The sequence below is a fragment of the Paroedura picta genome, chromosome 8, assembly GCF_049243985.1.
Source record: "Paroedura picta isolate Pp20150507F chromosome 8, Ppicta_v3.0, whole genome shotgun sequence".
Taxonomy (NCBI): Eukaryota; Metazoa; Chordata; class Lepidosauria; order Squamata; family Gekkonidae; genus Paroedura; species Paroedura picta.
The window spans coordinates 95,925,701-95,949,748 of record NC_135376.1 but is presented as its reverse complement, the minus strand read 5'-3'; the positions used below and the strand labels follow the sequence as shown (position 1 = coordinate 95,949,748).

Sequence of the window (24,048 nt, the reverse complement as noted above, 5' to 3'; positions counted from 1 at the left end):
ACAGAAAAGTCAAGAGGATGAACAGCTGCTGGTCTTTGTATCCCGCTTTTCACCCATAGAAACCAAAAGAGTCATTTGGAAGAAGTGATTAAACAGAGGAAGGAGGGAAGGCAAAAGGGGAAAAAAGATGAGAGTCCCTCAGTCAAGCCATTGATGTCCTACAAGCTGCCAGAGCAACGATTGGCTGGCTGGAGCAGGCTTTTATTTCAATCACCATATATGCCCGCATTTAAGCCGAGGAGGGCTTTTCAGTGTGAAAAATGGTGCTGAAAAACTAGGCTGATATGTGAGCGTATAGGGGATATGGTATGCGTCCTTGATTTACGTGAGTCAGAAAGATAACACGTTTTAAACAAATAAAGTAATAAATATTTGCAACATTAATATTTTATTATTTTTAAATAAACAGATTGTTTAATAGATAAAATGTTGGCAATCAAACAGGTCCCAGAGGAAGACCCCATCTCAAAACACAACATAAGAATAAATAGTATATCAATAATGACAGTCACCAAAATCACCATAGTAACTACAATCACCAAAAGATAATTAGATTTGTATTTCAGTACTTGCACCAGGGGTGGCCAAACTGTGATTCTCCTGATGTCCATGGCCTACAATTACCATGAGCCATTGCCAGCAAGCAGGCAGCAGCTCATGGTAATTGTAGCCCATGAACATTTGGAGAGCCATTTTGGCCACCTGTGACTTAAACTATAGAGAAAGAGAAAATTATCCTTCAACACTTTTAAAAAGACGTATTTTAATAACAGAGGTACATGATTTCAGAAGGCAAAGGGGTTTCTGCAGGCAACGGAAGAGCATTCAGTGTTCTTAGGGACTGCCCCAAATCTAAAGGCACAGTGGGAGCTTCCAAAAGCTTCACAGCATTTAATACAAACATTCAGTAATGTCTAGAGAGTACTTGCCTGTCAAAGGCTAGCAGCACATGCTGGAACCACATAAACATTTCCTCATAGCACACACTCCTTGGCCCAGCCTTGTGGACCCATCTAAGGCCACAATTCCCCCACTGCTGATCTGTTACTGGTCCTGAGCCCTTGTAACCAGCAACGCTATGCCAAGAAACATCCTGGAAGTTTGGCTGGAGAAGGATCCCCAAACACAGGCAGATTCCCCTCCTACCACAAAAAGTGGTCTTCCTCCATTTGCTTCCTGGCTGCCTCCAGTTTGGTCCTAGCATTCCAGATGAGCTATAGCACAAAAGGTGACCGCCTCCCCCACTGTACCGAGTGTTTAGTGCTCCATCATTTCACAATGACCAGGCTGAAGTGCTGGATGGAAAGAGGGCAAAGAAAACAGCATGCTTTCGAGACATCTATCTTAGTCCATGTATTACCCCACAATGTTATATGTAAACTGCCCTGAGCTGTATGGGAAGGCGGTATAAAAATCCAATCAATAAATAAATTTCCTTTGGAGTAGATCCCCTTAAAGCATTGGGACTTCTTTCTGGGTAAACATGGAGGCTCTTGAGCTCTAAGAAGTGCAATTCCTCACATTGCTAGGGGAGGTGAAAGTAAGCCAAGATCTCCACAGCCAATTTGTACTGAGGTTGTGGAAGAAACACTATTTGGATTTATTGCCTTTAAAAGAAGAGTGGACTTGCCACTGAGGAAAAGATAATAGAAAACGGAGTTTATTTGGAAAACTGTTCTGGCTCACATCCTTGAAATCAAATAAAAGTAAACTCCATGCCATAAGGATAGATCTTTTCTTCTTGGCTTGAGATCTCAGAAGCTAAGCATATGTATAGCTAACTAGTATATGGATGGGAGATGTATTTCCTCCAACAAACACCAGGAATCCTGACAGAGGCAGGCAATGGCAAACACCTTTGCACGTCCCTTGCCTATCCTCAGATCTCCTGGCGACATGACAAATGTGATATAATAAATAACTAGATAAATCTCTCAGCCTGGCCAACCTCCGTGGTCTGTTGGGAAGGTAAAATGGAGGGGTGGGGCTGATGTATGCCACCCTGAGTGCCTGGCCAGATACAAATGCACTAAATAAACAAATGGCACAGCAAATCTGTGTTTGTCAGCAGTGGGGGGGGGGAATATTAGCCATTAGTCAGTCTTCATGTTTCTATCCTGCTTTTCATTGCCCAAAGGAGTCTCAAAGGGGCTGAAAATGGCCTTCCATTCCTGTCCCCACTAGATACCCTGTGAGGTAGGTGAAGCTAAGAGAGCTCTGAGAGAAACTGCTCTGTGAGAACAGCACTTTCAGGGCTGTGACGAGCCCAAGGTCACCCAGCTGGCTGCATGTGGAGGACCAGGAAATCAAACCCAGCACACCACATTAGAAGTTGCTGCCCTTAACCACTAGACCACTGGGTCTTTTCCCAAGCATGTTAAGTGTGTGAGAAACTTTTCCCAAGCATGTAATTATTGAGCAGTACCCTCCACCCTCAGACAGAAATCAATACCCAAAGCCTTGACTGTATTTTTTTTAGTTTCTCTTTTTCACTCGGTCGACTCCTTCTTTGGTGCTTTCTTCCTCCGATGGGTTGTAAATCAGCAGGAGGAAAAAGGAAGCCATTCCAAAAAACAAGGTCTGAACAGCCCACCGCAACTGGGTTGGAAGATCTGTGATGCCTTTGTCCCTGCGGAGGAGACACAAACCAGCCACACTTTCAATTGCTGTTCGCATTGCACAGGTCTAGATTGGGCAGGGAGGTGGAGAAGTATACAAAGCCCTCCAAACAAGGTAGGATTTGAAATCATTAGTTATAGCAGGGTCCCATGATGGTGATCAAAGAGTGATTAAAATGTGGAATTCACTGCCAGAGGATGTAGTGGTGGCCACAGGAATAAACAGCTTGAATTAGACCACCTTCCGTGAATGTATCTACCAGTGACTACTAGCCATGATGACTGAGAGGAACCTCCACATTCAGAGGCATTAAACCTCTTGATCCCGGCACCAGAAGGCAACATGAGGGGAAAGCCTCTGTGCCCTGCTGTTAGTTCTCCAAGGGAACTGGTTGGCCACTGTGTGAGGCAGGATGATGGACGACATGGATCATCTGTCCAATCCATCAGGGCTCTTCTTATGAAGGCCTCAGCCTCTGTGACCTGCTGTTGGTCCTCCAGAGTAGGGGTAGTCAACCTGTGGCCCTCCAGATGTCCGTGGACTACAATTCCCATGATCCCTTGAGCGTTCCCTGGCAGAGACTCATGGGAATTGTAGTCCATGGACATCTGGAGGACCACAGGCTGACTGCCCCTGCTTCAGAGGAACTGGTTGGCTGCTGTGTGAGATGGGATGCTGGATTAGGGGTAGTCAACCTGTGTCCATGGACTCCAATTCCCATGAGCCCCTGCCAATGTACACTCAGGGCCTCATGGGAATTGTATTCCATGGACATCTGGAAGGCCACAGTTTGACTACCCCTGAGTTGGATCCAGCAGGGCTCTGCTTTTATGAAGGCCTTGGCTTCTGTGCCCTGGTTGGCCACTGTGAGACAGGAGGCTGGACTATCTGGTCTGATCAGGCTGTGGGCATTTCAGGAATCCTAAGAAAGGGCTAAATGTGCAACCATAAGATGACTGCTATGGGGTGGGGGCCTGTCACAGAACAGCTGTCATGGAGGGGAGCAATTAGAATATTTCGGAAGGATTCCCTTTGAGCAACCTCCTCTGACTGGATGAGGTTTTTCCTGAATGGGAGCTTCCTGCAGACCCCGAGGGGATGCTTCCTGGACACTTCTCTAATGAGGGAGCACCTGTTTGGAAGCATCACATGGCAAGGACATTTTGCCACAGGAAGTTGAAAGCCTGTGAAATAATGTTGCACACCATCTGTGTGATGGGGAGGCAGGAGGAGCATCGCAGAGCTCAAAAAAGGACAGAGGAGGGCCACTGAAAGGATAAGGGGGTTGGAGCACCTTCCCAAGCTGAAAAAGGCTGAAGAATCAGGGACTTTTCAGTTCAGGCAGGAGAGGATGCAGTGGGGGTGGGGCCGTGATGGAGGTTTATAAAATTATGCATAGAGAGAATCAACACAGAAAAATTTCCCTCCCTCTCCCCATATATTGGAACTTGAGGGCATCCAATGACGTCAGTGGGCATCAGGATCAGAACAGGCAAAATGTATGATTGCTTTACAGAGAGATTGATTAGAATGTGGGATTTACTAACAATAGATGTAGCGAAGGCCACAGGAACAAACATCTTTTAAAGAGGATTAGACAGCTTCATGGAGGAGACGTCTACTGATGCTTACTGGCCATGGTGCCTGAGGAGAACCTCCACTAAACCTCTGAATCCCAGAGCTAGGAGGCAACATCAGGGAAAAGCCTCAGCCTCTCTGCCCTACTGTGGTCCTCCAGAGGAACTGGTTGGCCAGTGTGTGTGATGAAATGCTGTACTCTATGGCCCACTGGTCCGATCCTCCAGGACTCTTCTTATGTTCTTACCTCTTTTGGTTGCCTAATCTGCTTGGAGAACTGTGGAGAGCAGCAAGTGATTAGATGGTTAGCTCTACATGGGCCATCTCCTTCTAATCAGCCTCATTAATCCTTTTGCATCTCCAACCTCCACTAAGTTAGGCAATCACATTCCTGTGGAGATTTGCCAGGTTTCTTCATCTTGAAAGGGCACTGACTCTCAAAAGCTTATACCTGGACAAACATTGTTTGTGAAGGTGCTACGGGATTAAAATCTAATTGCGAAGGTATGACTTACCACTGTGGACCTGACTACCTACAGGGAGTACATCAATCTCAATCTCATCAATCTCAATTTAAAAAAAAGACAACTCCAAAGCCTATACAAGGCAGAATTTAGCCCAGGCCTAGCAAATAAGGTACAAGCCTGTATTTGGATGGTTTTGCTTAATACTGGGTAACTCCCAGCACCCTACAGATCCCTTCCCACAGAAAGCCAGCATGTCAGGGAGAGAGTAAAACTAGACACACACATCCCATCCCCGACACACACTGCTCTTCCTATGTGTAAGAGATTTTTTTTTTGTATAAGGCAGCTCCCATCTGGAGTGGTACAATCCCGTAGCACATTTGCAACCTCATCTTGTCTTTTTGAGACCATAAAAGGAAAAGGAGGGAGGGAGAGAGAGAGAGAAAGAGGGGGAGGGCGGAGATGGGGGGGAGAACTTACTGGCACAGCTTGAAACAGAAAATTGCTTCCGCGATATGAATTAGCCAGACAATGGCGTACCTGAAAAAGAGGAGAGAAAGCGTTGGCTTTGGACTATGTTGCTTCATATTTGGCCTGAGACATGCCAGTACTCGGTAAGAGTCTGATGGCGCGTCCCCCACAGCGACGCAATTAAAATGCAGGGGCTCTCCTGCCCCTCACCGAGTTGCGCCCTTTATGCAGCTCCAGTTCCTGCCAAGCCAGGGCTTAAAGGGTACATGTGATATTGCATCTACAACCCTCCAAGACACCCAGGGCTGGACCCCAAACAGCATTCTCAAGCATGTCCGATCTTTGACCAAGCTGCTGACCCTGACCCTTAAGGCTCCATCCCCACCCTTGGATAACTAGGCATGCAAAGTTACTGAGCACAGAAAATAGGGCTCTTTTTAAAAAAAAAAAAAAATTCAGCTTACCCAATATTAACATAGATCTTGTGGCTCTCCACCAGGTATTTTGTGAAGGTGCCAACTGATCCCAGGAAGTCATAGGGAAAGCTTTCCGGTGCAAAGACTGCCCACTACAAGAGAGGAAAAGGAGACAGGCTTACTCCTAAGCAATTATTGGACACTTACACATCACTTTATTGGTCTCCTCACCTCCATTTTACCCTTACAATCGTGTGGGGTAGGTGAGGCTGGGAGGATATGACTACTCCAAGGCCACCCAGTGAGCTTCCTGTCGGAAGGGGGGATTCCAACCCAGGTCTCCTGGATACTGTGAGCCACTACACAACGCTGGCTCTCCCTTGTCAAGCCCCACCTTGGGAGGTTTTTATCCGCTGTGTGTAATAAGTGCTTTTAAGGGGCCTGAATGACACATGTCTCACACATCAGAAGAGCAAAAGGATTTCCATGTAGTGCTCCTGCCATTGCAGAAACACAACATGCAGAACGGGGGCCTGGCAGAGAAATGAACCGCTGTTTGGGAAGCTCTCCAAAATTATCCCAGGTAAATCTGTCTAGCCATCATGACTGGAAAATAATGAGACAGCGTAGGCATTCATAGTAGACATAGAAACTCAAGGGAATCTCACAGGATGGCAATTCCAACAATAGGGAACTATGGTTATTAGTATCAGTTTTGACCAGGGGTAGTCAAACTGCGGCCCTCCAGATGTCCGTGGACTACAATTCCCATGAGCCCCTGCCAGCATTCGCTGGCAGGGGCTCATGGGAATTGTAGTCCACGGACATCTGGAGGGCCGCAGTTTGACTACCCCTGGTTTAGACCTTTATACCCTCCTTTTCTTCCCAGTGAAGACCCAAAGTAGCTTATAGTTTTCTCTGCCTCCAACTGCATCCTTACAATGACTCTGCAAGGTAGGTCAGAGTGCCACTTGGCCCAACCACCTTCCATGGCCAAGCCGTGAATGGAACCTGCATCTCTCACAAGGACGTGCAGTAGTCCTTAACTGTTATTTTTCAATTTTGGGCTACTGGATCTGAAAATATTTCAGAATTTCTGAAAAATCCTGGATTCCAATACCACTAAAGTATTCAGAGCTTGGACTGCTCAAAAACCCCATTTTTTTTCTGGTTCCACTAGACCCAAGAAGAAAAATGCCGATCCTGGGGCTGGCTTGGCTTCTCCTGCAGGCTAGTTTCAAATGAGCCTGTAGGTTAGTTTAAAACTCAGCCCAAAACTGAGCCAGCAAGAACAGTCTGTCCCACATACGCCCAGCCAATCATGGCAAGTAGCCCATCAGATATGCAGGGCCCAGGTCATGGATGGCCTTAGAGGTAAGAACCAAAATCTTAAACCTGATCTGGAAGCTAACTGGCAACCAGCACAGCTGCCTCAGCACCAGCTGGATATGGGTCCTTCAAGATGACTGCGTGAGGACCGTAGCAGTTACATTCTGGACCCACTGCAATTTCTAGGTCAGAGATAAGGGAAGGCCAGCATATAGCAAGTTACAGAAGTCTAGTCTGGAAGTGACCGTTGCATGGATCGTGGTGGCCAGATGTTCTGGGGACAGGTAGGCGCTAGCAGCCTCACTTCGCAAAGGTGATAAAATGCCACCTGGGCTGCCTTCATGATCTGAGCCTCAATAGAAAGGGAGGCATCCAAGATCATCCCTAAATTCCTGGTAGATGGTACAGCAGTAAGCTGCACCCCGTTCAGGAAGGGTAAACACGCTTCCTGTTTCTGCCCCCGTCCACCAAACCAGAGGACATCCGTCTTGGAGGGGCCAGTGATTGCCACTGTGTGTCTTTCCAGATTAATTTGACTTCGACATAATTATACCTCACCCTGTATTTCCGCCACTCCATTGCCCTTTGGCTGTAACTTCAAATACACTGAATGACCTGCCCATTCCATGCATCTGACTAACTACCCCAGGCAAGCCAGAAGCTGGGGCTTTTGCAACCTGTTTCCTCTTCCCCCGGAACAGTCAGCTGCCCAACTACAGCTACTGGTCTTCAAGCCACCCAGTACAATGTGCCGAGAGAATTAAACACAGGCCTAGCCTTACTCCAGGGCTATTCCAGCAGGCCGTGCACACTGTTCATGCAGGTGTCTTCAACTGTATTAAGCATCGCTTCACCTATCTTAGAGCGACTGCTGTGTTCATTCTGGTTTTAATAGGGTGTTTAACTTTACACCAGGGGTGGCCAAAGTGTGGCTCTCCAGATGCCCATGGACTACAATTCACATGAGCCTCTGCCAGTGCATGCTATTGGCATAAAACTGAAAGAAAATTATTATAAAAACCTACAGTGGCACCTGACTCCTCAGATTAAATCGAATTGCTCAAACCAACCAGTATGTACGGTGGCTATGTGGTTCCCAGATGCCGATGTTAAACATGCATGGTGGAGTTTTGGAAAGAGCATTGTGCAAAACTGTCGTGGTTCGGTCCTTGGTGGCTTGGGAACAGGACCGAACCCCGCCATCAGAGGCGCCCGCGATCACGGAGGTAGGGCATGGTGATCATAGGCAAGCCGGCAGCTGGGCGCCCCACCCGATCGTTGAGGTGGCAATGGCCGCTAAAGAACCTCAATGTCCCCCTCCACCTTTTGACAAGGGCCCGGAGATGGCCCTTTGTTCCAGGAAAATGGGCCATCAGGAACCCCGGAAAACCTCGCAGATGTGCATGAGTCATGATTGTATCAGCATGTTCCCTCCGCAAGTACTGGGTGGGGCAATACAGCCTAAGGAGGTGGGTTTTGTATAAAAGGGAGCTTCCACCTTGGAGTTCGGTGGAAGCTCTTACTCCATACCAGCGGACTCCACGTTGCTGAAATAAAGCTTGTTCCTGTTGTATCGTTCACCAGGCCTGGCGTGACGTTTTCTTCAAAGGGGCACCCTGTTTTTTTCAGTTAGCAAGCGGGTTCCCGACATCGTAAGAGCTTCCACCCGAACTCCAGGGTCGGCATCGCATCCGAGCGCTTATCGGGACGGATCCAGAGATGGCGTTTTCAAGCAACGGGGCGGTCTCGACCCCCACGAACCCCGGGAACATGAGTTTAATGTCCCCGGGAGATTTCCTCCGAAAATCGGGGGGCCAGGAGCAGCTGTCCGGGACCCCGAGACCCTCGGCAGCGGCGGCCAAGGGAAGGCGCCGGGCCATGGGTTTCCCAAGCACGGCGGGGAGCGCGCCGAGGTCTGGGGGGTTGGCCCCAACCTGGGACACCCAGCTGAGGCAGGCGCTTCGCCCGGTAGGACCTGAGGAATCCCTAGAAGACCTGCGGCGGGCCATGGCGGACTTGGCCAGGCGCTTGCAGGCAGCTGAAGCCCGTGAGCAAGCTCGGGCCGGGCCCGGGGGGACTGGTAATACAACGGCGGAGGGGATCGCGTCGAGTGAGGACGTCTCCAGCGACGAGGACGAGCCCGGTACTGGTGAGCGGGCCCCGGACCCCGACCCGGAGCAGTTTTCAGTCCCGAGTAGGCGAGACGGCCAGCGGAGAGGCGAGATAACAGAGGATCTCGGGGGAGCGGGTGAGCCGACGGGGCGGCGAGAGCCGGACCAACGCAGGAGCGACGTGCAAGGCAGGGAGCGGCACGGCGTCGTTGGGCAAGTTGGTAGCCGGTGGAGCGGAGCAGGACGAGACGGCGGACGCCGAGAATCCCGGATCCGGAGGGGGTCGGACTACTCTCCAAAACGTTCCCCCCCAGAGCTTAAGGCGCGTTTCGACGGGACGCCGGACGACCTCCCGCAGTTCCTCCTCCACGCGCTGACGCATGCCCGGAGGTATGGAGACCGGTATGAGGACTCCGAGGACTTGGTCTGGGGGGTGGCCTCGTGTCTCCAGGGCAAGGCGGGTCAGTGGTACCTAGGGTTGGCCGAGCGCGGCGACCCGGCAACTCGGGACCTGCAGGACTTCGTGGTCGCGCTCCGCCGACGATTCCAGGACCCCCAGGCTGAGGACAAGGCAAAGAGTCGGATCAAGGGACTTCGACAGGGTACTAGGGGGGTTATGGACTATATAGACATTTTCCGGAGGGAAGCAGGCAAGGTGTTCTCCTGGAACGAGGAGACCCAAATCGAGTACTTCCGGGAGGGCCTTAACCCGAAGCTCAGGGAATGGGCCGTGATCAAGGGGACGGAAGAAGATCTGTCTACACTGGAGGGGTGGTGTTTTGTGGTCGCCAAGCTGGAAGCCAGCCTGGGTTGGGCCGCCGCACCCCCCCGGGAGGCCAAAGGCGGGTCAGCCGAGGCGCCGAGACCGGGCCCCGACAACTCTCGCCCCAAACGACCCCCGAACCCCGAGCGGGAAAGGAGACGCCGGGAAGGTCTGTGCCTGAAATGCGGGGGGTCAGGACATTTCGCAGCAGCGTGCCAACGGCAAGGGGGGGAGGACCGCGGGCTCTCCCAGGGGGGAGGTGCGACACGCCCCCAGCAGGCACGCCGGGCGGAGGACCTCCGCAACGAACCGGGAAGCGCCCAGGCGACGGGAAACGGCCAGGACCTGCTGTAGACGGCGCCGGGCAGCAGGTCCCGCGGTGCGAGGGAAAACCCCTGCAGCATGAGGCGCGACCTCCGAACGTGGTAATTTTAGAGCTCCGGAACCCGGAGAACGGACTAAGTTGGGTGGGGGAGGCTCTTTTGGACTCTGGATGCGACCACAGCATGGTCCACCCCCAGATAGCCCGGGCTTTGGGGCTACCGAAGCGCATTCGGAAGGTTCCCCTGGTTTTCGTCCAGATGGACGGCAGCCCGATTCAGGGGGGACCTTTCGGGGAGGAGGTGGGTCCTATCGCCATCCACATAGGGGACCACCAAGAGCTGCGGTGGCTGATCCAGGTCCCCGTAGCAGGATATCGGGCGGTGTTGGGCCTGGATTGGCTGAAGGAACACAACCCCGTGGTGGACTGGCGGGCGGGGACCCTGAAGTTCGACTTGACGGTGGGTGCACGGCATTGGGTCCCCCACGAGAATTCCAGCCACAAGAGGACGGCGGCGCGTCCCAGGGGAGCGGCGGCGGCGCAGCAGGAGAAACCAGAGCCCGAGGTCCCGCCAGAGTACCGAGACCTCGCAGCCGTTTTCAGCGAGCGGGAAGCGGACGAGCTACCCCCACACCGCCGCACGGACTGCGCTATCAACATCCCAGAGGGGGCGGTACTACCCAAAGGGCGCATCTACAAGATGAGTGAGGGTGAGCTCAAGGACCTCCGGGAGTTTTTGGGTAAAAATCTGGCCCGAGGTTTCATCCGGCCCGCTTCCAGTCCCATGGGAGCTCCAGTCTTGTTCGTCCGGAAAAAGGATGGGTCCCGACGGCTGTGCCAGGACTACCGGGGCCTCAACGCCATCGCAGCGGGGAACGCTTACCCCCTCCCGCTGATCCCGGATTTGCTGGCCCGGCTGGGCAAAGGGACTCTGTTCACTAAGCTGGACCTAAGGGAGGCGTACTACCGGGTACGCATCCGGGAGGGGGATGAGTGGAAAACAGCGTTTAACTGTCAATTGGGACAATTCGAATTTAAAGTGATGCCGTTCGGTTTAAGCGGGGCACCTGGGGTTTTCATGAGTCTAATTAATGAGGTGTTGCAGGACCTTCTGTTTCAGGGGGTGGTGGTTTATTTGGATGACGTCCTGATCTACAGCCAAGATCCCCAAGAGCACGTGACCCTGGTGAGGGAGGTGTTAAAACGCCTGCTGGCAAACCACCTATACGTGAAGCTGGCTAAGTGCGAATTCCACCGTCCCTCCCTGGACTATTTGGGCTACCGCATCTCAGCCCAGGGCATAGCTATGGACCCCGAGAAGGTGCAGGCGGTGCTGGCCTGGGAAAGGCCCCGCACCCGGAAACAGCTACAAAGCTTCCTGGGGTTTGCTAACTTTTTTAGAGGCTTCATCCCCAGATACTCCTCCGTAGTGGCTCCCCTCACGGACTTGCTAGGTACCAAGGGGAGAGGTCCTCGCGCCACGCGGCCCAGCGCAGCGCTCGGCTGGAATGAGAAATCGGAGGCAGCGTTCCTGGCCCTCAAGCAAGCTTTCGCGTCTGAGCCCACGCTACTGCACGTCGACCCAACCCAGCCGATGGTGGTACAAGTCGACGCCAGCGACGCAGCAGCCGGGGCGGTTCTCCTGCAGCGAGACAAGGCGGGACAGCTGAGGCCGGCGGCCTACCTCTCACGAAAATTCGCCGAAACGGAGCGGAACTGGTCTACCTGGGAGAAGGAGGCGTTTGCGATTAAGTTCGCCCTCACCGAATGGCGGCATTGGCTGGAGGAAACAGAGGAGCCGTTCGAGGTCTGGACAGATCACAAGAATCTGGAGGCGCTCCGGCAACCGCGATCCCTGAACGCCAAGCAGATGAGGTGGGCGGAGTTCTTTTCGCGGTACAATTTCAAGCTTGGTCACATCCCCGGCAAAGAGAATTTCCTCGCGGACGCCCTCTCCCGTCTGCCGCATTATGGGGAGGGGTACGCTCCCTGCACCAGGTCCGTGTTTGGTGAGGAGCAGCTGGGACGGGGGGTCGTCACTAGGCGTCGGGCCAGGGAGGAATGGGAGCCCGCTCCGGCGACCGCCCCGCTCCGAGACCGCCTAGTGGCAGCCTACGGGACAGACGAGGAGCTGGCTGAGCTCCGGGACTCTTTGATTTTGGACTCCGGTCTCTGGCGGAGGGGGGAGGCTGTCTACGTCCCGGAAGGGCTACGACGGGAAGCCCTCAGCCTCTGCCACGATGCTAAGACCGCCGGGCACTTCGGTTTCGTAAAATCCTGGAAGTTGGCCCGGCGGCGGTTTTGGTGGCCCAGTCTGCGGCGGGACACAAAAGCTTACGTCAGTGGTTGTCCTGTCTGCCTGACCTGCAAGCCGGGGGTTGGCAAGCCGAAAGGTCTGCTGCACCCGCTCGAGGTCCCGACCCGGCCGTGGTCAGTGATCTCCATGGACTTTATAACAGACTTGCCTCCCAGCAAGGGGAAAACGGTGATCTGGGTGGTGGTAGATCTATTTTCCAAACAGGCCCATTTCATTCCTTGCGCCAGTGTCCCCAGTGCTTCACAGTTGGCTCGGATGTTCCTGGATCACGTGTTCCGACTGCACGGGCTGCCGGACAAGGTGATTTCCGATCGGGGCTCACAATTCGTGTCCCGGTTTTGGCAAGCTTTCCTGCGCCTGTTAGACATCGAGCAAGGGCTGAGCTCCGCTTACCACCCCCAGACGGACGGGCAGACCGAGCGGGTTAATCAAGTACTGGAGCAGTACTTGCGGTGTTTCGGTTCCTATCATCAAGACACCTGGGTGCCCCTGCTCCCCCTGGCCGAGTTCGCGTACAACAACGCAGACCACAGCAGCACGGAGATGTCGCCTTTTGCCGTCGTCTACGGGACAGACCTGAGACACTTCCCGGAGCTTGGAGAGGTCCCCGCCCGGGAATCGGCCGACCTTCGCGAGTGGGGGAAGCGTGCCGGGAGCTGCTGGAAGTCGCTGCAGGAGCAGCTCCACAAAGTCAAGGCAGCGCAGAAAGAGGACGCCGACCGGAAGAGACGACCAGCTGAGGAGATCCGACCGGGGGATCGAGTTTACCTTTCCACCCGGAACCTACGGTTGAATTTGCCCAGCAAGAAGCTAGGCCCTCGGTTTTTGGGGCCTTTCGAGGTCTTGGCCCCGATCAACGAAGTTTCGGTCAAGCTCAAGCTCCCCAAGAACCTCCGGCACATCCATCCCGTTTTTCACGTGAGCCTTCTAAAAAAAACTCCGGACGGTGACGTTTGGCACCCCGTGTTTTCCCCGCCAGCGCCCGAGGTCCTGCCGGGGGGGGAGCACCACGAGGTGGCGGATATCCTGGACTCTAGACTCCACAGGGGGAAGTTGCAGTACCTCGTGGAATGGAAGGACTTCGCTTTGGGGGACCGGGAATGGGTCTGGGCAGCGGACGTCCTTGCGCCCCGACTCACTGAACGTTTCCACAAGCGGTATCCTGGCCGTCCCGGGGGGTTGGAGAATGGACCTTTGGGGGGGCAGAATGTCGTGGTTCGGTCCTTGGTGGCTTGGGAACGGGACCGAACCCCGCCATCAGAGGCGCCCGCGATCACGGAGGTAGGGCATGGTGATCATAGGCAAGCCGGCAGCTGGGCGCCCCACCCGATCGTTGAGGTGGCAATGGCCGCTAAAGAACCTCAATGTCCCCCTCCACCTTTTGACAAGGGCCCGGAGATGGCCCTTTGTTCCAGGAAAATGGGCCATCAGGAACCCCGGAAAACCTCGCAGATGTGCATGAGTCATGATTGTATCAGCATGTTCCCTCCGCAAGTACTGGGTGGGGCAATACAGCCTAAGGAGGTGGGTTTTGTATAAAAGGGAGCTTCCACCTTGGAGTTCGGTGGAAGCTCTTACTCCATACCAGCGGACTCCACGTTGCTGAAATAAAGCTTGTTCCTGTTGTATCGTTCACCAGGCCTGGCGTGACGTTTTCTTCAAAGGGGCACCCTGTTTTTTCAGTTAGCAAGCGGGTTCCCGACAAAAACACATCAGATGGCTGGGTTCTGTTTTCCGGAGGATCCAAATGGTTATGGGAATGTTCCCATTAGACACTGGTCTATGGCAGGGGTAGTCAAACTGCGCCCTCCAGATGTCCATGGACTACAATTCCCAGGAGCCCCTGCCAGCGAATGCTGGCAGGGGCTCCTGGGAATTGTAGTCCATGGACATCTGGAGGGCCGCAGTTTGACTACCCCTGGTCTTTGGTATGGCATCGACTTTGTACCCTTGCCCAGGCAAGCCTGATTTTGTCAGATCTCAGAAGCTAAGCAGGGCCAGCTTGGTGTAGTGGTTAAGAGCAGCTATTTCTACTTCTGGTCAGCCATGTTTGAGTTCTCGCTCCTCTGCATGCAGCCAGCCAGGTGACCTTGGGCTAGTCACAGTCCTGATAGAGCTGTTCTGCCTAAGCTCTATCAGAGCTCTCTCAGCCTCACCTCCCTCACAGGGGGTCTGTTGTGGGGAGAGGAAAAGGAAGGCGACCGTAAGCCGCTTTGAGACTCCTTTGGATAGAGAAAAGCAGCATATAAGAACCAACTCTTTTACTTAATAGAGAATACCAGTGTTGAGATATGGAATCAGGCAGTAGCAAACCACCTCTGGGCGTGTCTTGTCTTGAAAACCTCTGGAGTCACCATAAGTCAACTGTGACTTGATGACGCTTTCCACCTCATAGACTTACTGCTAGTAAAAGCAATGAGAGTAAGCAGAGTTTCACAGGATTAAACATTATAGATCACAAAAATCTGGCAGATGACAAGATTAGAGGAATTGGTATGCAGTCAAGAATAAATTCAATTTTTCAAACAAGAGGGAGTGAAAAGCCGACACGTTACAGATCTGCATAATTATTTTTCTTCTGAGAAAAAAGGCCCCAAGTTATCGGCAGAGAAGTCCTGTTTAATTTTCAGGTCTGGATGGAAGTGGCTAAATGGGACAGGAAAATGAAAAAATGTAAACTGCACTTGCAGAAGAAAGGTGTGTGGTAGGAGATACAGGTGTGATCATAGATAATGACTGCCTTGGTGAGAAGACCGGGAACAATTTCACAAATATGTTCTTTATCCTACTTTGTCCTACTATGATTCATAGTCAGCGTCTCTCGCTGGGCTAATGTTTGATTACTTCACTTAAAGATAATTATTCCTAATTTACCTGACTCACTGGCAGGCAGCTGCTTACGGTCCGCATGACACACTGCGATCTGTAAAACTGTTGCAGAACATGTCTGTTTGTGTATCTAAAACAAGATTATTTTTTAAAAACCCAACAAACCTGCCAAAGCCTTTCATGGGGTCCAAGGCCAAAGTTTGAACAAGAAAGCACAGGATGGGAAATGCTGCTTCAGTGGACAGGCTCACGGAACCAACTCATCAGGGGAAGGAAAAAACATTCCACACGTGCTCAGAGGCAGATAAACCATTTCACAGCTGACGGCTGGCTTAGAACTGACACTGTTTTTGTTGCCAGCAGCCAACTAATGACCCAGCCCTGCCCTGCTTAGCCATGCCCACCCCATTCTGGCTGTTCCTTGCAGGCTGGAAGGGTTTCCTTAGCTCTGTTGTTGCTGCTTGTTTTGCTGTTGCTATGCTAAGACTGCTTTTACATTAATTGGCAGCATCCTGTTGCAGAGGTGGTTCTTATAAGTGGAAAGGAAATCCTCTTAATTAATCCCCTCCAAAATTTTACACATGCCTTCCAGTAGGTGTTTGTGACACTCCTGTTTTCACAGATCCCTAGGTAAGCAAAGCTTTTGACTGAACAGATCTTAGGAACATCAGAAGAGCCCTGCTGGATCAGACCCATGGTCCATCCAGTCCGGCATCCTGTCTCATGCAGTGCCCAGCCAAGACGGCAGCTAGAGGGAGATGCTGGCTCAGGGAATCTAAATGGGAAGGTTCCCCTGAGTCACTATGGCTAGTAGCCTTTATTTATTTATTTATTTCCTGCCACTTCCGAAGCTGGCTCGTGGTGGGTTACAGTCTCCGTTAAAAACCCATTAAAACCCCCATTAAAGACATAAAATTCCAGAACATGGTGGACCCCCCCCCTCCACTGACAGACTCAATCATCAGAAAGGCCAAAGCTGAGAGTGAGCTAAGATTGGCCAGGGAAGCCCATTGTAACAAGAAAAGATTTTTCAGTTACGTGAGGAGCAAACGTAAAGTAAAGGAGGCAATAGGCCCGCTGTTGGGTGCGGATGGACAAACTCTAACGAAAGATGCAGAGAAAGCAGAAAGGCTTAGTGCCTATTTTACATCTGTTTTTTCCCCACAGGTCTAAGTGTTTAGGCACATCTAGAGATGGCTGTAGCCAAAGGATAGTGTCTGGGTGGCAGGTTAACATGGATAGAGAGGTGGTCGAGAGGCATTTAGCTGCACTGGATGAGTTCAAATCCCCTGGTCCAGATGAAATGCACCCGAGAGTACTCAAAGAACTTTCCAGAGAACTTGCACAGCCCTTGTCCATCATCTTCGGAACCTCTTTAAGGACTGGAAAAGAGCAAACGTTATTCCGATCTTCAAAAAAGGGAGGAAGGATGACCCGGGAAACTACAGACCAGTGAGTCTGACCTCTGTTGTGGGGAAGATAATGGAGCAGATATTAAAGGGAGCGATCTGCAAACATCTGGAGGACAATTTGGTGATCCAAGGAAGTCAGCATGGATTTGTCTCCAACAGGTCCTGCCAGACCAACCTAGTTTCCTTTTTTGACCAAGTAACAGGTTTGCTGGATCGGGGAAATTTGGTTGATGTCATTTACTTGGATTTTAGTAAAGCTTTTGACAAGGTTCCCCATGATGTTCTGATGGATAAGTTGAAGGACTGCAATCTGGATTTTCAGATCGTTAGGTGGATAGGGAATTGGTTAGAGAACCGCACTCAAAGAGTTGTTGTCAATGGTGTTTCATCAGACTGGAGAGAGGTGAGTAGCGGGGTACCTCAGGTTTCGGTGCTCGGCCCGGTACTTTTTAACATATTTATTAATGATCTAGATGAGGGGGTGGAGGGACTACTCATCAAGTTTGCAGATGACACCAAATTGGGAGGACTGGCAAATACTCCGGAAGATAGAGACAGAGTTCAACGAGATCTGAACACAATGGAAAAATGGGCAAATGAGAACAAGATGCAATTTAATAAAGATAAGTGTAAAGTTCTGCATCTGGGTCAGAAAAATGAAAAGCATGCCTACTGGATGGGGGATACGCTTCTAGGTAGCACTGTGTGTGAACGAGACCTTGGGGTACTTGTGGATTGTAAACTAAACATGAGCAGGCAGTGTGATGCAGCGGTAAAAAAGGCAAATGCCATTTTGGGCTGTATCAACAGAGGCATCACATCAAAATCACAAGATGTCATAGTCCCATTGTATACGGCACTGGTCAGACCACACCTGGAGTACTGTGTGCAGTTCTGGAGGCCTCACTTCAAGAAGGACGTAGATAAAATTGAAAGGGTACAGAGGAGAGCGACGAAGATGATCTGGGGCCAAGGGACCAAGCCCTATGAAGATAGGTTGAGGGACTTGGGAATGTTCAGCCTGGAGAAAAGGAGGTTGAGAGGGGACATGATAGCCCTCTTTAAGTATTTGAAAGGTTGTCACTTGGAGGAGGGCAGGATGCTGTTTCTGCTGGCTGCAGAGGAAAGGACACGCAGTAATGGGTTTAAACTTCAAGTACAACGATATAGGCTAGATATCAGGAAAAAGTTTTTCTCAGTCAGAGTCGTTCAGCAGTGGAATAGGCTGCCTAAGGAGGTGGTGAGTGCCCCCTCACTGGAAGTCTTCAAGCAAAGGTTGGATACACACTTTTCTTGGATGCTTTAGGATGCTTAGGGCTAATCCTGCGTTGAGCAGGGGGTTGGACTAGATGGCCTGTATGGCCCCTTCCAACTCTATGATTCTATGATTCTAAGACTTATCCTCCAAGAATCTACCTAATCCCTTTTGAAAGCTGCTTATTCCTGTCACTACATCCTCTGGCAGCAAATTCCACGTTTTAATCACTCTGTATACATTTGTAATTCGTTTTGTCCATCCTGAACCTACTGCCCACCTGCTCAAGTTGAGTACTATTTTGGAAGAAGGAGAAAAAGTTATTTGCCAACTCCTTTCACCTCATGCATAATTTTATCTTTATTTTTATTTTATCTATATCATGTCCCCCCTTCCCTTAGTTGCCTCTTTTCTCAACTGAGAAGTCCCAGGTTCTTCGGCTTTTCCTCCTAGGGAAGGTGCTCCAACCACCAATTCATCCTGGTCACCCTCCTCTGTACTTTCTCCAGCTCTGCAAAGTCCTTTTGGACATAGGGTGACCAGAACCATGGATCCATACAGGGGTATTACAATGTTGCCTGTTTTATTCTCCATCCATTTCCTTTTCCTAATAATCCATAACATAGTTTGCCTTTTTCACACTGCAGCACACTGGGTGGACACTCTCATCGAGCTATTCACTCCGACCCTTAGGTATTTTTTCCTGAAAAGCTATGGTTAGATTTAAAGGAAGTGGGTATGCCACAGCATCTTATCATTTTGATGCACAACCTATACCCTGGACAAGAAGCTACTGTTAAAACCGAATACAGAGAAAGAGAAGGGTTTCCAGCTGGCAAAAGGATCAGACAAGGATGTATTTTCCTCCCTGTCTCTTCAATCTGCGTGCAGACTATATCATAAAGAAAACCTGATTAGATTTAAATGAAAGCGCAGTGACAATTGGTAGAAGGAACATTAATAACATATGCAGATTACACCACATTTCTGGCAGAAAATATTAAAGACTTGAAATGGCTGTGATTAAAGATTAAAGCAGAAAGTGCCAAATCAGGATTATTGCTAAACGTCAAAAAGACAAAAGTAATGACTACTGGGCATTCTCACTAAATACTAATATCAAATGTTAAATTCATTCAATTGCAGCTGGGGAGAGTTCAAAGAGCTCCATCACATCTCCCTGGAAAACACGATGCTCACATCACTGTGACAAGCCACAAGACCTCCATCTTGTAGGGGTTGTTTCAGGCAACTCTGCTCTAACCACCCAGCTATGGCTTCCAAACATCCGGCAAATGTATTGGGGGGGGGGAGTCCGGGCGGCTATCCATCAGTAAATAGAGCTGGGTGTCATCCGCATATTCATGACAACCCAGCCCATAACTCCAGACCAGCTGTGCCAGAGGGCACATGAAGATGTTAAACCGAATAGGCAAGAGTATCGTCCCCGACAAGGGAGTTGGTAGGAGTGCAACAATTCTTCACCTACTGCTCCCCTCTGTCCGGTTCTGGGGAAAGAAGCGCAGACACTGAAGGGCTGTCCCCTGAATCCCAGCCCTGGCAAGGCAGTGGGCCAATAGCTCAGGGCTGATCACATCAAATGTGGCCAACAGATTGAGCATCACAAGTATTGCCAACCCAACCTTAGGGTTGGGCGATTTGGCCACCTAAGCGGCTGTTCCTGCCCGTAGCAGCCAGCAGCTGGCTGTTACAGGAGGGAACGACTGTTTTGGCAGCCAAATCGCCCAACCCTATACTCCGCTGGCACCGGAGATCATCCATCAGCGCAACAAGCACCATCTCTACCCCATGGCCAGGATGGAAGCCCGACTGGGATTTGAGCACTAAAATTTCCACCAAGTATGCCAGGTGCTGATCTGCCATGGCCCTTTCCACTACCTTTAATACAAACATGTTAAACATTTATTGTGATATGACCTTATTTTGTCATGTTGAACTGCCCCTCTCTCCCAAAATGATCAACGATGGGCTTGGAAGGGGTGGGAAGGGGAGGGGCCCCAGGTGGGGGTGTATACAGCTCTGCTTCCCAACCAAATTCTGAACAACCACACCACTTCTGGGGTTTCTCAAAGTCTGAAGAACGTTTCAGGGATTTCCCAACGATAAAAAGTTGAGAAAGGATGATGTATGGGGTTGCAAACATAGGTGAAATCAACCAACAGGGACATTGCAACCAAGAGATAAGGAGATTGAGCCCTGAAGGTTATACAAAAGATTATGGTATAGGGATGTGTGCCACTGATGACCAAGATCAAATTTTTAAAAAGGTAAAGGTATCCCCTATGCAAGCACCGAGTCATGTCTGACCCTTGGGGTGACGCCCTCCAACGTTTTCATGGCAGACTCAATACGGGGTGGTTTGCCATGAAATGACTTCCCCAGTCATTACTGTTTTACCCCCAAGCAAGCTGGGTACTCATTTTACCAACCTCGGAAGGATGGATGGCTGAGTCAACCTTGAGCTATCTGCTAGGATTGAACTCCCAACCTCATGGACAGACAGCTTCAGACAGCATTTCTGCCGCTTAGCACTCTGCGCCACAAGAGGCTCTAAGATCAAATTACTTAAAGTGTTCCCATTAGTAAGAATAGGTGTGGAAGATGGACAATGAGGAAAGCTGACAGGAAGAAAGATGTATTTGAAACGTGGAACTGGAGGAGAATTGTGTAGATATCAGGACTGCAAAAAAAAAAAGGCAAAGAAGTGGGTTCTAGACAAAGTCAAGCCTTTGGTCCCATTAGAAGAAGGCAAGAGTCATTGGAAAAGACAATGAGGCTTGGAAAAGCTGAAGACAGCAGGAAAAGAGGAAAGCTTTGGAACTGAATAGACGGCACTTCACTCTCTCCTTTTCAGGGCATAAACTCTTGAGAGTTACAGTTCCTTCATCAGATACAAGGAGGACTGGCGATCCATTCCACCTTGTATCTGACACAGGGAGCTTTGACTCTTGAAAGCTGAGACACCCAATATCTTGCTGGTCGCAAGAATAGCACTACTGAAGTCAAATCTAGCTCTTCCATCAGTAAGACTATACTTCTTGAGATTCCTTCAAGTAGCAAAAAGCAGAGTACAAAAAAACAGCTCTTCTTCTCTTCAGGCTCTTTCATGCTTGAATGTATTTGATTACTATTTACGTCATTTAATTTTGCATTTTCCAAGCACCAAATTAACCTAGGCTCAGTATCCCTGTAATGATGGATGCTCTGCTGGCAATCATGGGGCTGTGGCTCAGGGCATCCAGAAGGTCCCAAATTCAATCCCTGCATCTCTAGGTTAAAAAACTGGCCAGTAGGTGCTTGGAACCCCTGAGAGAGTAGGCAAAAAGCAACCTTGATACAAAAACGGTCCCATCTTACGTGCAAGCTAATATATTACGTACAGCAAGATTGCCTGCATGAATGGGGCTTGGTCATGGATAAGTTCTTCCATTCTGCAAGCACTGCATTTAAACCAGAACACATCTCTGTACCTCCACCCCGTCCGTTTCCAAGACTGAACTTCTAGGAAATTGAGAGAAAGGAGGGAGAAGTTGGCAAGGTTGTCACCTGGAGAATGACCCAAGTGGTGCCATTCATATTCCCCATGGCAACAGCCCAGCATTTCTCCAACCCCTTCATACGTTAGCACCGACCCGAAAGAAACACTAGAAAAGACCAAAAGCCCAGGAGCACCTAAAGGACTGTTAAAATTTGTAGATACAAATGGGTAGCCGTGTTGGTCTGAAGTAGCACAATAAAATCAGAGTCCAGTAGCACCTTTAAGACCAACAAAGATTTATTAGAGGGCTGAGCTTTCAAGTGCAAGCCCTCTTTGACAGACTGTGATCTTCTTACATGACAGGGAATATATAGCAAAAATCAATTCTGTTACATCAGTAGATGTATTTGGTTCTGTTACTGATGTAACAGAATTGATTTTTGCTATATATTTCCTGTCATGTAAGATGGCCTGACGAAGAGTGCTTGCACCTGAAAGCTCACGCCTTTAATAAATCTTTGTTGAACTTTAAGGTGCTACTGGACTCTGATCTTGTTTTGTTAAAATTTGTGTCAGGGTAGGAACTTTTGTGAGTTATGGCTCATTTCTTCAAATCTTGTTTTGTTAAAATTTGTGTCAGGGTAGGAACTTTTGTGAGTTATGGCTCATTTCTTCAAATAATTCGATCTCTGAAGAAGCGAGTCAACGACTCACAAAAACGCCTCCCATGCCACAAATTTTAATAGTCTTTCAGGTGCTCCTGAACTCTTGCTCTTTTCTGCTGTGACTGACAGATCAACAGGGATGTCCATCTTGGGCTGCCTCCTAAAAGAAGAAGAAGAGTTGGTTCTTAGATGCCACTTTTCTCTACCCGAAGGAGTCTCCAAGTGGCTTCCATTCGCCTTCCCTTTCCTCTCCCCACAACAGACACCCTGTGAGGTGGGTAAGGCTGAGAGAGCCCTGAGATTACTGAAGAAGAAGAAGAGTTGGTTCTTATATGCTGCTTTTCTCTACCTGAAGGAGTCTCAAAGCGGCTTATAGTAGCCTTCCCTTTCCTCTCCCCACAACAGACACCCTGTGAGGTGGGTGAGGCTGAGAGAGCCCTGAGATTACTGAAGAAGAAGAAGAGTTGGTTCTTATATGCTGCTTTTCTCTACCTGAAGGAGTCTCAAAGCGGCTTACAGTTGCCTTCCCTTTCCTCTCCCCACAACAGACACCCTGTGAGGTGGGTGAGGCTGAGAGAGCCCTGAGATTACTGAAGAAGAAGAAGAGTTGGTTCTTATATGCTGCTTTTCTCTACCCGAAGGAGGCTCAAAGCGGCTTATAGTAGCCTTCCCTTTCCTCTCCCCACAACAGACACCCTGTGAGGTGGGTGAGGCTGAGAGAGCCTGATATTCCTGCTTGGTCAGAACAGCTTTATCAGCACCGTGGCGAGCCCAAGGTCACCCAGCTGGCTGCATGTGGAGGAGGAGCAGGGAATCAAACCCGGCATGTCAGATTAGAAGTCCGCACTCCTAACCACTACGTCAAGACAGGAGGGTAAAGACATAGCACCTTCAGACCCGGGGAAGCTACCGCATGGGACTGGCCGGCGTTCAACTCCCCACTCGGCCGCCAAACTCGCTGGGCTCTCCTACCTCGCGGGGCTGTTGTGCGCAGAGAGGGCAAGCTATGCCAGGCTGAGCCCTCAAGAAAATCCCCGCCCTCCCCGGCTGGCCCCAGGGCCGCGGAGACCAGCGCAACCACGGCGGCCAGTGCCATGGGCAGCCCCGAACCGGCCCCGCCGCGCCCCACTCACGCCGTGGTAGAGCAGGCCGAAGATGACGGCGGCCATGAAGACCGGGTGGGTCTGCCGGAAGTAGGTGCTGCGGCTCTCCGAGGCCCCGCTCGCCGCCATCGCTGCCCCGCTGCGCTGCGCTCCGCCGGCCAACTGCCCGCTCCGCCGCCGCCCCGGCGCTCAAGACACCCGCGCGCCCGCCGACACGCCCCCGGGGGCGGAGAGGGCGGGGCCCGGAAGAAGGCGCGGCCGGGATTGGACGCGCTCGGAGGGGGCGTGGCCTCCCTCGCCCGCGTGGCGTCTCCAAACAGAGGCGGCGGCCGAGAGCAGAGCAGAGCAGAGCAGGGCGGGGCGGGAGAGTGGCGGCGAGGGTCCTGCCAGGGTGGGAAGGGCACCGCTGGGCCACCCCCCCCTCCCCAGGCCTCCTTTCGCTCCAGCCCCTCCCCCCCGGCTTCTGGTTTGCCTGCCTCAAAGTGCAGCGCCCAAAAATGAGAGGGGGTCCCTGTGGCTAGGGGTGCCAACCTCCAGACGCGGCCTGGTGACCCCTAGGCATTCCAGCTCCGCTCCAGGCCACGGAGGACATGGCTGCTTTGGAGGGCAGATTCCCTGGCAGTGTGCCCCACTGCCCTGCCCAGGCTCCATCCCCAAATCTCGGGACGTTTCCCAGCCCGGATCTGGCCACTCCAGCCCCCCCCCCCCCATCTCCCGCAGGTGGTCAGGGGGGGGGGGAGAGACACCTGGCAGCCCGAGTGGGGACCCAGCCTGTGGCTTTTCTAGTTTGCTTGGTGGGCGCAGCCTCGACATAGATCAGTGTTTCCCAGCTGGGGGTCCGGAGACACCCAAGGGTCCGCAGGGAGGGAGGGGAGGGGTTGGAGGGGGCCCC

The 24,048-nt window shown here is 51.2% G+C and overlaps 1 protein-coding gene across 1 annotated transcript; it reads right to left on the bottom strand.

Moving 5' to 3' along the window:
• Positions 1–370: 370 nt before the first annotated feature.
• Positions 371–23,380, bottom strand: LOC143843985 (transmembrane protein 254-like). Its single transcript, XM_077350877.1, has 4 exons — positions 23,187–23,380; positions 5,600–5,703; positions 5,145–5,204; positions 371–2,629 (listed from the first exon to the last, which is right to left on the bottom strand). The coding sequence occupies exons 1-4, from the start codon at positions 23,283–23,285 to the stop codon at positions 2,476–2,478; spliced, it is 417 nt and encodes a 138-aa protein (XP_077206992.1). The 5' UTR covers positions 23,286–23,380; the 3' UTR covers positions 371–2,475.
• Between the last annotated feature and the right edge of the window lie 668 nt (positions 23,381–24,048).